Below are 15,491 nucleotides of genomic sequence, written 5' to 3' on the forward strand. Positions count from 1 at the left end.
GATGCTCCTCAGCGAGATTGCGGACCCGACGCGCTTTTTCACCGACAATTTGCTGAGCCCGGAGGACTGGGGTACGCGGAGTGAGGCCTCGGGGAGGGGAAAGGGCTGTGGCGTACTGTGACCCTGAGGCACGCAGGAGGAAGCGGAGGCCCAAAGAGGAAGGCTGGGCAAATACGGAATGCACCATCTGAAAGAGGGCGGAACGGGAGGCTAGTTGTGCTTTCGGGGGATGCGGGAGTTGGGGAAGACCTCCGCTCCTGCGGAAATATGGAGTTGTTCCGGGGTCGGGGAGGGAGGGGCTGAAGTTCTTTGGCTATATCACTTTTCAAGTGGGCGGGCGGTGGGTCTGACCGAGCCGAGCCAATGAGGGATGGGTCGAGGGCTTTGTGTGGATCCGAAAGCTGCGCTACCGGAAGACCCCCCGACCCTCCGCACCTCTTGCAGACAGCACCTTATACACCGGCCTGGATGAAGTGGCCGAGGAGCAGACGCAGCTCTTCCTTTGCCCGGAGCAGGATGTCCCGGTATCGCTCCCCAGCTTGGTCTTTTACGATTGGTGGGTGAGGGTGGTCGCAGAACCAGGACTCATCCCTAGGCCTGAGGTCATCTGGAGCCACCCCTTCATCCTCACACTCTTGCCATCTAATATGCTCCCTTATTCAGTTTGGCAGCAGTTCCCTGGATTTGGGGATGGATGTCAGCCCTCCTGAACCCCCCTGGGACTCTCTGCCTATCTTCCCAGGTAAGCTACCCTGTGTGATTCCCTCATCCAGAAACCCTGAGCTTCCGTTGTTTCCCAGAAACTGCAGTTCCTCTTATCCTCACGCTTCCTCCACCTGATTGCCTGCGTACTCTTCTCCCTCTTTGATTCTTTATATGTGTTCGTTCCCCCTTGCCCCAGTGAGGGGTCCTTACCCCATAATCCTGGGCACTTTTTGGACTCTTGTCAGGCTCTGCTTCCAGGTTATTTTCTAACCCCTTTCTCTCCAGATCTTCAGGTGAAGTCTGAGCCATCCTCCCCCTCCTCTTCCTCCTCCCTCAGCTCTGAATCCTCGCGCCTTTCTGCAGAGCCCTCCAGCCAGGTGAGAGTCATCTCCCTCCTACTGTCTGTGGCAGGGACTCAGCTCCCTCGACTTCACCTATAGATGCTGAGGAAATGATTTGTGTGCTGTGAGTCATGGGGTGTTGGTGGGAGGCTTCTTTTCTGCCTTTGCCATTTCTTTTATATCCTCATTTTTCACATTTCCATTCTTTGGTTGTCTAGGGTTGAAGGTGGAGTTTTTTAATATACAGAGAAATGTGGCAGCCATGGGGGGCCTGGGAAGAAGAGAGTTGTTAACTGCTGAGAATTCTGGAACTTTTCTTGTCCACTCGAAGGCAATATTTGAAATCATGAGACTTCATCACCCCTCCCAGAATAAAATAGAAAGAGAGAACCAGGGGCCAGACACAGCCTAGGGAGATGCTGAGTATGAATGTCAAGTAATTGGTGATTTGTAAGCTCGAAAGCTTTTGTTCTTGCTCTTACTCTCAACATGTCCTTTGTTTTCTTTCCTCGTTTCTGTCCCCCCTGCTTTACCCTGACTCGTACCCAGGCCTCTGGTGTAGGGGAGGTGCTGGTCGTGAAGTCAGAGTCCTTGACACCCTCACTCTGCCTCCTGGGAGATGATCCAACATCCCCATTTGAAACCGTCCAGATCAATGTGGGCCCCACCTCTGATGATGCCTCAGGTAATAAGAGCCTGCACCATCCTCAGGCTTTACCAAGGTAGAGTGTATGTATGCGTGTACACACATGCACGCGCACGTGTGTATGGGAAGCGGGAGTGCAGTCAGCAGGACGGGGAGGAAAAGGTGGGGAGGAGAAATGGCAGATAACCAGGAGAGAGGCCGGGAGCGGGAGGGAGGATTTCAGGAAATCACAGCCAGCGAAGCACGGAAGAAATGGGGATGATTTTTCTTTCTTTTCTTGTTCCTAGTCACCTGTTATGTGATTTAACTTCCTGTTGCTTTGCATAAACTTGCAGACAGTTTAGGGCATTTTTATCTATGTGACTTTCCCCCTGAAGGTTTTATTATACAGAAAAGTTGGAATACCATATACCCAACTCCTGGATTCTACAAGTAACATTGTTTGTGCTGTTTTGAAAAGCGTTATTGAGTTTAGTTACTCTTATATGTTTATTGAGCAGCTACTCCATGCCAGATACTGGACACGGTGCTGGAGTTGCAAAGGTGAAGAACACGTTGACCACCACACTGACTTGAGGCCCCTGTAGTGTGGTGGGGGGAAGAAAGCCAAGCAAGGTGTACTAATTCTAGGATAGAGCCTGTCACAGGCACCCTGAAAGCTCACAAGAGGGGGCCTCTCACCCGATTGGGGCTGGCTCAAGGGTGTACTCTAGGCGGAGGGGTTTCCTGAGCCGAGTTTCAAAGGACACATAGGAATTAGCCAGAAGGAGAACGTGGGGACTGGTTGTGTTTGTAAGGAACCTGCATCTCTTTAGAGAGGATGTGAGGTGGGGTAGTAAAGAAGGGCCAGGAGATGCAGAGGCTGCAGGGCCAGGTAGGAACCCTGCTAAGGGACTCTTAGCTTTTTTCCTGTGGGCAGTTGGGAGCCTTTGAAGAGTCAAGCAGGAGAGCAATATTATTAGGAAGAGGACTCTGGTGGCAGAGTAGAGAGTGGATTGCCGAGACACAGGACTGGAAGCAGAAGGAGGACCAAGAAAGAGGTTCATGCGATTAATCAAGTAAGATACTCAGCTGCTGAGAAGAAGGCAGATTTGAGGAAGCATGAATTAGAATGGATGAGTGCAGTGACCCCCCTGGGTGTTGAAGAGAGAGATAGGGGTGAAAGAGTGTGCCTGGGTTTCTGGCTAGGGCAGCCACCCGGTGGGTGAGGGTAGCGACCACTGGATAGAGCCTGCAGGAGCAGGAGCCCGCTGGTCAGGGAGCACGTGGTGAATTCAGTGTGGGACGTGTTGGTTATTTTATTTTATTTTATTTTATTTTATTTTTTTGCGGTACGCGGGCCTCTCACTGTTGTGGCCTCTCCCGTCGCAGAGCGTAGGCTCTGGACGTGCAGGCTCAGCGGCCATGGCTCACGGGCCCAGCTGCTCGGCGGCATGTGGGATCCTCCCGGACGGGGGCACGAACCCGTGTCCCCTGCATCGGCAGGCGGACTCTCAACCACTGCGCCACCAGGGAAGCCCCCATGTTGATTATTGATTTCAAAGCGACTTCAGGGTTTCCTAGCACCGCCTCCCTTTGGTTGAACTTTAACGAGAAGCTAGAAGGCAAGAAAGCCCCAAGGTGCACTCCATTCATGTTTTCCCCCGGGCCTCAGAGTAGGGCAGGGAAAGATGGAGAGTGGATTTGGAGGGACAAACAGCTCATATCCAGCATACGATTAAATGTTACAAAGAGGACAAACAAAATACGGATTGAAAAGTCTATAACAGCGAAAAGATTATTGATGGTTTTGCAAAGGATAGTGGTTTTGGAGTCAGAGTCTCCCCTGGTATTTAGGTATTTTTTGAGGGCCTGTACTTTACCCATCACTTTGATAGACATGAAGCATAAGACATAATCCTTGCTTTTGGAGAGTTTCATGAGGTTTATAACACATGGTTAATAGCTCAAACAGTGGTCACCTCTGAGGAGGGGATCTGGGTGTCTGGTTGACAAGGAAGGGAATGAAATTTCCTTTTCACTGAATTCCCCTTCCTTCCTTTGGGATTTTGTATCATATGACTGTATTACCTATCAAAATATATAAGTAGTTATGACATTTTGAAATAGCAGTAGTGGCAATCATATAGTTAAGTATCAAAATGCGTGCTGTGGACCAGAGGTAGTAGTGGACCATCGACCTCAGGGCTGAATCTGGCCCTCGGACGGGTTCACCTACATGGGGCAATCAACAGGTCTTATAGATAGGTTTTTTTTTTTTTTTTTTTTATAGATAGGTTTAACAGAAGCCATGAAGGCTCAGAGGTGACTGAGCTTTGAAGGCTGACAGAAGGAAGAGAATCTGTATGAAGGGACAAGCAGTGAGCCCTGTTTAAGGCCAGTTGAATTTGGGTGAACGGCGAGGCTTGAGAAAGGAAGTGACCAGCAGGCAGCTTGGGAGTCAGGATCAGGGTGCAGGGGGGCAGTCAAGGGTAGAGATGCAGACTGGGCAGTTGTCAGTGTGGCAATGCGTGATCGTGTTGGGCCAGGATGAGGTGGAAATCCAGCCAGACAGGAATCTGGGCCCTTACGAATGCTGCCGAATCCTCCTGCTTGGGCCTCCTCCATGTGAATGGACAAGGTGTGTGAGGAAGAAAGAGGGAGAGCAGAAGCACAGGGACAGCCTTGAGGGAAGCTGAGCAGCGGTGAAAACAACTGATAGGGGCCACGGAAGGAGAAAGGGAGTCCTGGGTAAAGAGGTAGGAGGAGAGGCAGCAGATTAGCAGCTCCATGGTGCCCCTCCTCTGGATTGCCCTCCTGGGCCAGAAGAGTTTTCCTTGCAGGTACAAGGAGAAATGACCATGTCTCCCATTTCCCCATCTTAGCTCTCTTCTCCTTCAGTGTTTGTCTGATATCCAGCTTTTTGTCTCATCCCACTGTTCCGCAGATGTCCAGATTAAGATAGAGCCTGTCTCTCCATCTTCCTCCATCAACTCAGAGGCTTCCCTGCTCTCTGCGGAGTCCCCCAACCAGGTGAGCATCCACTTCCTTCCTCCCTCCAGCACGCCGGTGCGTTCCTTCTGGCTCTCAGAGGTGTGAGAGCTTTCTCTTCTTCAGCTCCGTCTCCTCAGCACTCCTCCTGACTCACATATCTTCTGGAATGCCCCACGTAGGCTTTTATAGGAGAGGAGGTACTGGAAGTGAAGACAGAGTCCCCATCCCCTCAAGGGTGTCTCTTGCGGGATGTCTCAGGCCCCCCACTTGGAGCTGTCCAGATCAGCATGGGCCTGTCCTCTGATGGCTCCTCAGGTAATGAGGCCTCCTGACACCTGGAGTCTCTCGCAAGAGGCCTATAGTCCTGACATTTCTTCTTCCTTCCTTCCTTTCACCTTCCTTCAGGCAAACCCCTGCCCGCCCGGAAGCCACCACTGCAGCCCAAACCTGTGGTGATAACCACTGTCCCGTTGCCACCGAGAGCTGTGCCTCCCAGCACCACTGTCCTTTTGCAGCCCCTTGTCCAGCCACCCCCAGGTACTAAAGAAGGAGAGAAGGAGGTGGCCTGGATTGACCTTCTCAGGGGGCTCACAGCCATTGAGCCTCCCGACACTTGGGTGCTCAGGTGTGGGTGTGGACACAAGGAACCCACCTGACTTCCAGCTCTCTGACCTCCTTCTCCTGTCCACTTGCCCCAGTGTCCCCAGTTGTTCTCATCCAAGGTGCTATTCGAGTCCAGCCTGAGGGACTGACCCCCCCTGCTCCACGGCCTGAGAGGAAGAGCATTGTTCCAGCTCCCATGCCTGGGAACTCCTGCCCGCCTGAGGTGGATGTAAGCATTTACTGGGGAGGAGAGGAGTAGGGCTAGTAATGGGAAGAGAAGAGAACTGTCATGGGAGAGAACTGTGGAGTGAGAAGGGAGCAAAAAGTGAGGAAGCAGGCCCGTAAGATGGTCCTGAAGGTTAACGTGGACCTCTTTTATATATGAGTATCTACTCCGTGTAGTTTTAGGATCCTTGGGTTTGCTACCCCTGCAGATGGAGAGGTGGGCGTGGTCTTAGTACATCAAAGTCAGGGGAGTCATCCTGTGTTAGAGAAGAGGGAGGCTGCTTCCTAGGGGAAGACCAGGTAAACTGTTCTCTAATTTTAGCAAGCGTCAACTTCGGGTACTAAAAAGGAGAATTGAGAAGAAGGAAGACCACCCATCAAGGAAAGGAACTGAGGTTCCACCAAGAACCAGGATGGGGGAAGTTCTTCCTATAGTCTAACTTCTCTCAGTGCTGAGGAACAGCATTAGGGAGTGGTTGAGAGAAGGGCCCCTTCCCTGGAATGTTTTGGCAGAGAGGGAGAACCTCTCTCTGGCTCTGTAGGTAGAGGTTAGGAAGGCAGGAGAGTGGCCCCTGTGAGCTCTGGGTGATCGGTCCCTGGAGTTGGAGGGTGTGATGCCCCTCTCCCTCCCCTCTTTCCCTCTCTCTCTGACCCTTTTGTGCCCAGGCAAAGCTGCTGAAGCGGCAGCAGCGAATGATCAAGAACCGGGAGTCGGCCTGCCAGTCCCGGAGGAAGAAGAAGGAGTATCTGCAGGGGCTGGAAGCTCGGCTGCAGGCTGTGCTGGCCGACAACCAGCAGCTCCGGCGGGAGAATGCTGCCCTCCGCCGGCGGCTGGAGGCCCTGCTGGCTGAGGTAAGACCCGGGTGTCCTTGGGAGACCCGTGGGAGTACGGGCTCCTTGGGATGACTCCCCCTCTCTGGCTTCTCTCTTTCTCTGCATCTTAGAACAGCGAGCTCAAGTTAGGGTCTGGAAACAGGAAGGTGGTCTGCATCATGGTCTTCCTTCTCTTCATTGCCTTCAACTTTGGGCCTGTCAGGTGAGACCCTCGTTGCCTCCCCGGAGCCTTCTGGGTGGAGCCCACCCGCCGGCTGCCTGATTGCCTGCTCTGGCACAGTCACTTTCATTACTTGCACACAGACAGCTCTGATGTCCTTGGCACTGATGGTGGGTGTATCCAGTCAGTCCCTTCTTGTTCCCTCATTGCTCTCATAAGTGTTATGTCCTGGAGGAGATGGTGGTGAGAACATTGATAAAAATAGTGACTATTAAGTGCTTAGTGAGTTCTGGGTCCTTGGTTAAGCACTCTCCTTTCCTCATGTTTTCTGGCTCGATGAGTAGGGACTTCTCTCTTTCCGTCCTACAGATGAAGAGATTCAGTCTTGTAATACAGATCGGAACCAGGCGGGCTATCTGTAGAGCCCTCCCCCTTAACTAGCCCCTCAGTAAAGCTGGAATTCTTCCTCGTGCTCTGTCCTTTCCTATCCACAGCATCAGTGAGCCTCCTCCAGCTCCCATCTCTCCTCGGATGAGCAGAGAGGAGCCTCGACCCCAGAGACACTTGCTGGAGTTCTCGGCGCAAGAGCCAGTTCACAGAGTCGAGCACCCCCAGCATCCCTCCCAGGGTCCCAAGGAGACCCAGCCCAGCTCCACGGGCCAGCCAAGTTTCAGGTGAGGAGAGGGCCCTCTCTCTTTTGAGTGTGTCTTCTCCCCCAGAGTGAACTTTCCTTTTGAGGGGAGCTGGAGTTGCTCTCTTGCCAGCATGACCTTCTCCGTTGATGGGAGAGCACTGGGCAGCCTCAGGTCATTGCCTCGTCCCTGCCTCACTCCAGGAACCTGACAGCCTTCCCTGGGGGCACCAAGGAGCTGCTGCTGAGAGACCTGGACCAGCTCTTCCTCTCCTCTGATTGCCGGCACTTCAACAGAACCGAGTCCCTGAGGTGTGGGGCATTCACAACTGGGGCGTCTTCCCTCTTGTCCCGAGGCCCCTCCGCAGACAGCCTGGCTGTCATTGTGTGCTGAAGCACCAGCTCTCTGTGCCCTCTCTCTTCCCTCCTATGTGTGGGCGAGGAGAGTGGGAGTCTTGGCCTGGCACAGAGGTTTTACCCGTCCTCTGCTTGCCCAGGCTTGCTGATGAGCTGAGTGGCTGGGTCCAACGCCACCAGAGAGGCCGGCGGAAGATGCCCCAGAGGCCACAGGAGAGACAGGTAGGAGGGGGTGGGGCTGGTTCAAGGAAAGCAACTTGAAAACAAGGGCTGAATGTCCTGGGGATTTTAAGAGGGCATCTTGTTATGGGGCTTTGGGGGCAGTAGGAGGGTGGGTGTGCGGTGGCGTCAGCTCCCAGGGGCTGTCTGTTTCTTTTCCCTTTTTCCTCCACCCTCTTCAAATCCTCAGATACTTCTCCTTCCAGAAGTCTCAGCTATGGAAGAAGTTGCCTCCAGTTAAGGCAGTCCCCACCCAACCCCCTGGGCCCCCAGAAAGGTGAGTCTTGGGCGGGGGCACTTATTTGTTAAGTGAGGTTCCACCCTAAAGAGCTATACCCTCAGGAGCTGTCCTGTGCTCATCATCATTGCCACCAATGGCGTGATGCTCCCCTTATCCCCTGGGGGTCTCCTGTCTTTCTCTCATCCTTTCCCCCTTCCACACTGGGAACTGGGCACTGGGCTTAGTTCCTCGCCAATCCCATTTCCCTGCCCACCTAGGGATGCTGTGGGCCAGCTGCAGCTATATCGTCAACCAGACCGTTCGCAGCCAGAGTTCCTGGATGCAATTGACCGACGGGAAGACACATTTTATGTTGTCTCCTTCCGAAGGGTGAGTTTCTCCTCCTGGCCCCATCCCCGTCACCCTGGGTTCCCCAGCAGTCTGCCTGCAGGTTGAGGCTGTAGAGTAGGGCCGGGGAGCCTGTCAACATCTTTTCCTCCACCCTCCCAGCCTGGCCCCTCTGTTTCCCAGGACCACTTGCTGCTCCCAGCCATCAGCCACAACAAGACCTCTCGGCCCAAGATGTCCCTGGTGATGCCCGCCATGGCCCCCAATGGTAATTCTTTCTCTGCCCAGTGTGGGGAGGGGTCCTGAAATAGAGGAACAAGGAAGTTCCAGTGGGGAGACCCAGCATGAGGAGTTGAGGGGGGAGATGGGGACAGGAGTGGTAATTCTAGAGAGATGCTAGATGCATGGGTGAGAAGAAGCCAGAAATGTCTGGAGAGAAAAATAAAATGCAGGACACTGCTGGGAGGAAGATGAAGGTGCGGGTCCTCCCTCGGTGAAGCTGCTTAGGGTGTGCGGGCAGAGGGCTGTGGGCTGGGAGCCTGCCGGTCTCTTCTTTTTGTTCTCTTGCTGTCCTCTCCCCTGTGACCTCACACTCATCAGTGTCATTTGTCTCCCGACTTCCTTCCTTCCCCCTGCGCCACCTCCCTCCCTCCCCTCTCATTTAACTCCCACTGGGGCTCTGCTTCCTCGCCACTGCCCTTCCCCCACTGTCCACCTCTACCGTTCTGACCCCTCCTCTCCGTCTGCCTCCCCCTTCTCCTCTTCCCTAACTCCCCGCTTCTCGCAGAGACCCTGTCAGGCCGGGGGCCCCCGGGAGACTATGAGGAGATGATGCAGATCGAGTGTGAGGTCATGGACACCAGGGTGATCCACATCAAGACCTCCACGGTGCCCCCCTCACTCCGAAAACAGCCGTCCTCAAGCCCGGGCAATGCCACAGGTGGCCCCTTGCCAGCTTCTGCAGCCAGCCAGGCCCACCAGGCCGCCCGTCAGCCCTCTACCTCAATCATCCCTGACCTCTACGACTCACACTGACTTAGAACTGGGGGGCAGGGGGTGGGGGCGACCAAGTGGGACTGTTTCGAATTTTCCTGATCCCTGGGCTGGGGGCAATTGGTAAAGGAAAGACAGGGTATGGGGGTTAAGCATTTATTTGGAGGTGGGGGGAAGTTTTCCTCTCTTCTCACCCCTTTTTGGAATATAGGGCTCCTCATTTCTGTGAACCCCGTGTCCCTGCTTCTTTCTTTGAGGGTGTTGAATGAGCTTAAGTTTTGGGGTAGGTGGGCTCCTGTACACTCTTTATTCTTTTGTTTCTGTTTGGGGGGTGGAGGTGGGAATTTAGTCCCCAGGCAGGACTAGGGAAGTTTTTACATTTTGGAGTTAGTTCCTGAGAGTCAAGGAGGAGAGGTGGAGGGAGGTCAGGTGTATGTATGTGCATATCTTCTTTTTTATTATTAAATAAACAACTTGGAGAGAGTTGAAGGAATGGTGCCTGCCTAACTGGCTCGTGACGGGGAATTCTGGGGAAAGTGACTTGCATAGGGCCAGGGTTCAGAGAATCAAGTACTGAAGACATGGCTGGCTCTGGGGTGGGGTGGGTGTGTGATCGCAGAGCTCACGTCATCCCCTTATCCCCACTCCTGCAACGCGGGTATGTCTGCTGTCTAGCGGGGGAGCGGGGGAGTGGGGGAGTGGGGGAGGGCTGTCCCATGGCGTGACAGGCTGGAGGATGCAGATCCCAGAATGTGTCTGAGTAAACAGGAAGGACAGGGGGCCCCACGCCCTTCAGGGTGAGCGTCCTCCCTGGGTCCTCTGCATTCTTGCAGGTTCTCCCCCACCTTGCTTTCCAGGACTAGCAGCTTGAACTAACAGTGGAGATGGGGCCAGGGGCTGTGAGCCCAGAAAGGAGGAGACACAGTGGAGAAGGGGGCAGTGTTTGGAGGGAAGGGGCACGTTGAGGAGCATCTCCTTAGCCCTAAACTGGAGGAAACTGAAACATGAGAGTCCAGTTGAAAGAAAAGGAGGAGCATGGGGCCAGCAGGAAAGGCTGTGTTTTCTAATTAGGAGGAAGGGGAACAGGGCAACGTGTGAGGGGCCGAGTCTCACTCAGCCTGAGGGGGATCCCCATCAGCAGCTCCTGTCCAGCAGCACCACGGGCCTGGCCCTGCAGGAGTGTCCTGGGTCAGCGGGAGGGTGTGGGCTAGGCCTGGGCTCAATGCCCAGGTGGCTGGACAGGGGCTGCCCGGGCCATAAGCCGAGGGCTGAAAGCGGGAAGAACCTCACGTGTTCAGCCAGGCTCCCCCGCTTCCCCATTACTGTGTTTGGGGTGAAAACAGACCAAGTAACTATGGCAACCTGGAACCTAGGGCCCCCAGGAACTAGGCCTCTCCTCCCTCCAGAGGGCAGCCCTGGCTCCTCCGCCAGCACTTCCTGTCCCAAGGTCCCTCCAGCCGTTTCCAGCCTTATCCAGGCAGTGAGTGCAAGGAGAACAGGGATTTTGCAGGCAGAGCACCTGAGTTGGAGTCCCTGCTTTGCCTTTTGTTAGTGGGTGTCCTTGGTAGGTAACAAACACTCTGAGCCTTAGTTTCCTCATCTGTAAAATGGGGTACTCCTACCTACTTCTCAGGGTTGATGTGGGGAGGAAAAATGACGTGCAGGCTGCCTGGTCCTTAGTGGACACACTTTTCTCTCCTCCCCTGCTCTTTTCTCCCTCCATTTACATTGTCCTTTTCTCCTCAGTTCCGCTTTTCTCCCATCTGGGTCCATCACTGTTTCATTGTCCCATCGCTTTTTCTCTTTCCTGACCCCAGCTCAGGAAAGTGCTTGAAGTACTGGCATCTCAGACTGGGTGCTCTGGGGTGGGGCATACAGCTCCTCTGGCTTAGTGGCAAGGGACAGCTGGCACTGTGGTGTGAACCGAGAGTCAGACTCTCTTGGCCAAGGGCATGGGTGGTGGGAAGGACCAGGAGAGGCGTGGAGAGTGGGTGTGCTGTGGAGGGGGAAGGCAGGTCAGTCTGCCGCCCTTCAGGCCCACGTGGGTCTCCAGCTGCAGCCCCATCGAAGGCCACCGCAGCATGCTGGCCATTGTCACTCCTGCACCTCCTGTTGGCCCCCTTCTGGCTCAGACCCTCTTTATCTTTCAGTTCTGCTGCTTTCCTTCCTCAGAGTCTGCCCTTTGTTCCTCTTATCACCCCTGACCCACTGTCTCTCCCTCTTCTTTTTCTCTAGACTTCTTTCCTGCCTTTCTTTGCCCTCTACCCACCACGAGTCATCACCTTCTCTTTCAGACCCTTTATTCTTTGTTCACCTGTTTGTTTTTGTATTTTTCCCTTCCTCCCCCTCTGCTTCACTGTCTGCTCCCTTTCTTTTTTCTGGGTCTTCTCATCTCCTCCTGCTGCGAACCCTGTGTGCACCACCCCGTTTCCATGGCCCTTTCCACTCCTTTGTCCACATTCCCTGTCCCCTTCCATGACTTCCTCTCTTCTCCCCGCCTCAGCCCTCTCCTCCTCCTTCTGACCCCCCTTCTCCCTTCACCTCCCCACTCCGGTCCTCTGTCCTCTTCCCAGCTGTGGGGCCAGCACTGGAGAGCCTCACATGTTTGCCTCATCGTTCTGCTATGGCTTCTGGATATAGCACATCTGGATTCCGGGGCCCAGATGTGTGGTTGCTACAGCGACCTCGGTCCCTCTGGTAAATATGGGCGCCCACCCGCCCCAGAGCAGAGAACAAAATAATTGTGTGACTTTCTTTTGTCATGAGATAGAAATGTCCTCCCCCCTCCCTTTGCCCTACACCCATGTCTCCAGGCAAAGGAAGTTTTAAGGGTCCAGACCCTTCCTCCTGTGGCTCTTTTGCCCCCTTTTCAGCCCCGACCTCTTAGTTCTCTCCCATCTTTAATCTCAGGCTCAATCTTTTCTCTCCACATTCCCCTTCCTCACCATCTCCCTCCCCCCAGATCTCAATAATGGAGCGTTGCCCGCCCCCTGACTTATACTTGGCAATTTCTTCTGAATCTACATAAAAACTGGATGCGGAAAGAAGTTTCAAAAATCCACATCACCCACCCTTTCTTCTCAAACAAGTCCACCGGAAGCCCCTTCATTTATTTCTTCCCTAAGTCTTCAGTCTCTCTGGGGCTGTTCTTGTGGGAGGGGAGGAATACAGGCTTTGAAATCAGAAAACCTGGGCTGAGGCCCACCTTCACCACCACTAGTGAAGTCCCCAGGACAAGTCCCTTAATATCTAAGAGCCTCTGTTTCCTCAGCACAAAGTGGGATTAATAACGTGCTGCGGTGTAGGAAGGGCTTTGTAAACGGAAGCCCAGTACAACTGTTTTCTATCTTCCCGAGTCTGGGACTGCTTCCTTGGATCGCAGCCCCTGGCCTCTCTTTGCTCCCTCTCCCCATCCTTCAGGCCCTTGCCCTCAGTTGCCCTTACTCTTCTGTCTTCCTTGACTCCTCCTTAAGGGGCTTTCCCTTTCCTTCCTTGCTGTACCTTTTATCCCTTATCCTCCTGAGGGTAGGACAGGAACTTGGAGCTTCATTCAAGGATGGAGGCCCAGAGCTGAAGACACCTGGACTGAGGATTCAGAGAATAGCCAGAGCATGCAGACGGCTCTTGCTAAGACCCCAGCCTTTCTTTCTGCCCATCGCCTGAGACACCTCAGTGAAGGCAAGCCGGCTCTGACCACTGGACTTCCCTGCCTTTGCCCTGGGGCTCCCTGCCAGACACTCTTGCCACACCCTCCTCTCCCAGTCATTTCACAGCTCAGTATTGACAGGCATTTATTTATTTATTTTAGTTATAAAATTTTTTTTTCTAGTTTCGCGGGCTTTCTCTAGTTGTGGAGAGCGGGGGCTACTCTTCGTTGCGCTGGGTGAGCTTCTCACTGCGGTGGCTTCTCTTGTGGTGGAGCGCGGGCTTAATCGCTCCGCAGCGTGCGGGATCTTCCTGGACCAGGGCTCGAACCCGTGTCCCCTGCAATGGCAGGCGGATTCTTAACCACTGTGCCACCAGGGAAGCCCTTGACAGGCGTTTATGAAGCACCTGCTCTATGCGAGGCCCAGTGCTTTTCTGATAAAATGCAAACATATATAAGACATAAGCTCCTCCAAGAGCCTGAAATCCAGGGCGTGGATGACATTTTGGATAATGATTATCTCAGAACCTGGAATTATGTCTGTCAGGCCTCCAGTGGCTTCTTCTAATGCCCTGTGAGCTTGTGAATGTCTGGAGTCCCGCACCCTTCTCTGACTCTGGCATCCCGTCTCTCCTCAGAAGTGGACTTCCAAAACACCCCAGGGCCATCCTTTCAGCTCTTGCTTCTTTCTCTCCAGGGTCTTCTGGCCACTGTCTGGGCCAAGTATACCTGTGGTGACCATACTTCCTAAATAATAAAACCAAGGGACTTCTCTGGCGGTCCAGTGGTTAAGACTCCATGCTCCCACTGCAGGGGGTGTGGGTTCGATCCCGGGTTGGGGAACTAGGATCCCACATGCCATGTGGTGTGGCCAAAAAAATAAATTAAATAAAAATTTAAATAAAAATAAAAAATAAATAAAACAAAGACAGGGTATAGGACCAAAAAGAAAAAAAAAAAAAAAGGATATGACCATTAGAATTACTAGAATCTGGGGTATCAGAGAATATCTGTTCTCTGCAGTCTGCTCTCTCCACATAATGCTGTTTCAGACCCTCCTTCGTCCTTTCATCTCCTTTCCCCCAACCCCTGCCTGGAGATCTGAGGGAAGCTGTTACCTATTCCAGGCTCTGGGGGCTTCGGGCCAAGGCAGAGGAAGGAAGCTGAGCCCAGCTCTATCCAAGAAGCTGATTTCATCCTCCCCATCAAAGCCAGTAAAAAAAAAAACAGCCGCACACACCCAGACACACGGACACACAGGGACACCCACGTGAGGGAACATGCAAGCCTTCGCCCTCAGCCACTGGGAGTTCACGGGACATAGGGCACAGCCAGGTGCTGGGCCAGCACGCCCTGACCCAGGATCACCACACCCACGACCCTGGGGACCTGACCAGGGTACGGACACCTGTGCCCCAACACAAGCGGCAGAATCGGGCACACACAGCCTCCTGCCCGTCCCTTTCACCCATGACCTGTGACTTGACCAAGCTACTCCTCAATGGTGAGGATTGTAGCTGGGTGGCAAGAACTTTATCCTCCGTGTGAAGCCTGGGATGGGGTCTCCCTCAGCCTGGCTATTTCTCCTCTGGCCAAAGTCTCCTTTTCAGCCCCTTGTCAGAGTGGCAAAGCACATGGGGAAATGAGACCAGAGAAGCAGCCCAGCAGCCTGATGTGGGTGTGTCTGCCACCCTGCCCTCTGGTCAGTCTTCCTGTCTCTGCCCGATATCAAAGTGACCTCTTCCTCCAGCCCATGCCTCTCTCCCTACCCCTGCTCCCCTGCAGCACCCAGACATTAGCCTTCTTCCACTTTCCAGAACGTCACCTCACCATTTGTGCCCCCATCCCCGTATCTGCACCTGCCTTTCACTCTTTCTCCATCCCTAAACCTCCTAACTTTCGGGCTTCCCTTCCCTGTCTCCCTTGAACCCCACCTTCTTTCCCAAGTCTCCTATGTCCTGGTCTTCAGCCAAGCCCTTGTCCAGCCAGTGCCCAAGCCTCATCCGTCATTTCTCTAGGAATTTGCTGAGGTGAGAGAATGAAAAGGGGTCCTTGATCCCGAGCTGAGAACCAGAGATTGAACAGTACAGATGGGAAGAGGCGGCACGGGGACAAGGCAAGAAAAGGGGAGAGTGCAGGTGGCAGCAATGGGGCCGGGCAGGGGCAGAGGTGGGGACAAGGGAAGGCCCCTGTTGGAGAGAGATGTAGGCTTGGGAGGGAGGTTTCCTCCTGCCACCCATCCCCTATGCTCCCTGCCCTGCCGGGAGATAATTAGTTGGGGGATGAAGGAGTGGGTGCTGGGCAACAGACAGATGGGGCAAGATCCAAGCTGGAGCACTGTGGCAGCTGGGAAGAGGTGGGGAGGTGCAGGGGAGGGAGGAGGGAGAGGGCCTTGACATGGGAAAGGGTGTTGCTAGAGAGGAGAAAACAGAGAACAGGGCCAACAGGTGGAGAAATGGTGGAGGAAAAGGAGAAGTGGCATGAGGATGGAGCTGTCAAGTTGGACGGAAATTAGGGTGAGGAGGAAGGGTAAAAATGGGATAAGGAAAGGATGTGGGAGGTTGGACGAGGGCTGGAGGGGGTGAGATGA

General features: G+C 53.9%; 2 protein-coding genes across 3 annotated transcripts in view; both read left to right on the plus strand.

Annotated features, from left to right (window-relative positions):
• Nucleotide 1: 1 nt before the first annotated feature.
• ATF6B (activating transcription factor 6 beta) lies at nt 2–9,736 on the plus strand. Its single transcript, XM_024738636.1, has 18 exons — nt 2–71; nt 445–524; nt 664–742; nt 991–1,082; nt 1,596–1,731; nt 4,619–4,704; nt 4,845–4,980; nt 5,071–5,202; nt 5,364–5,497; nt 6,160–6,345; nt 6,438–6,529; nt 6,982–7,161; nt 7,323–7,430; nt 7,616–7,697; nt 7,901–7,971; nt 8,193–8,304; nt 8,446–8,530; nt 9,050–9,736. The coding sequence occupies exons 1-18, from the start codon at nt 2–4 to the stop codon at nt 9,295–9,297; spliced, it is 2,109 nt and encodes a 702-aa protein (XP_024594404.1). The 3' UTR covers nt 9,298–9,736.
• Nucleotides 9,737–15,299: 5,563 nt separating this feature from the next.
• Nucleotides 15,300–15,491, plus strand: part of TNXB (tenascin XB) — a 56,059-nt gene continuing 55,867 nt past the window's right edge. For both annotated transcript variants that reach the window (XM_024738634.1, XM_024738635.1), the window contains exon 1: nt 15,300–15,417. The gene's annotated coding sequence lies outside the window, so the exon portion shown is untranslated. The remainder of the gene's footprint in view (nt 15,418–15,491) is intronic.

This window comes from Neophocaena asiaeorientalis, unplaced genomic scaffold, assembly GCF_003031525.2.
Source record: "Neophocaena asiaeorientalis asiaeorientalis breed wild unplaced genomic scaffold, Neophocaena_asiaeorientalis_V1.1 scaffold282, whole genome shotgun sequence".
Classification (NCBI taxonomy): Eukaryota; Metazoa; Chordata; class Mammalia; order Artiodactyla; family Phocoenidae; genus Neophocaena; species Neophocaena asiaeorientalis.

What these genes read in the sequence shown, in the direction of transcription:
- ATF6B (XM_024738636.1), top strand. Translation starts at nt 2, where the DNA reads ATGCTCCTCAGCGAGATTGCGGACCCGACGCGCTTTTTCACCGACAAT. An exon ending in TGGAGGCCCTGCTGGCTGAG is followed by an intron (nt 6,346 to 6,437) that starts GTAAGACCCGGG and finishes TCTGCATCTTAG; the next exon opens with AACAGCGAGCTCAAGTTAGG. An exon ending in AGAGGCCACAGGAGAGACAG is followed by an intron (nt 7,698 to 7,900) that starts GTAGGAGGGGGT and finishes TTCTCCTTCCAG; the next exon opens with AAGTCTCAGCTATGGAAGAA.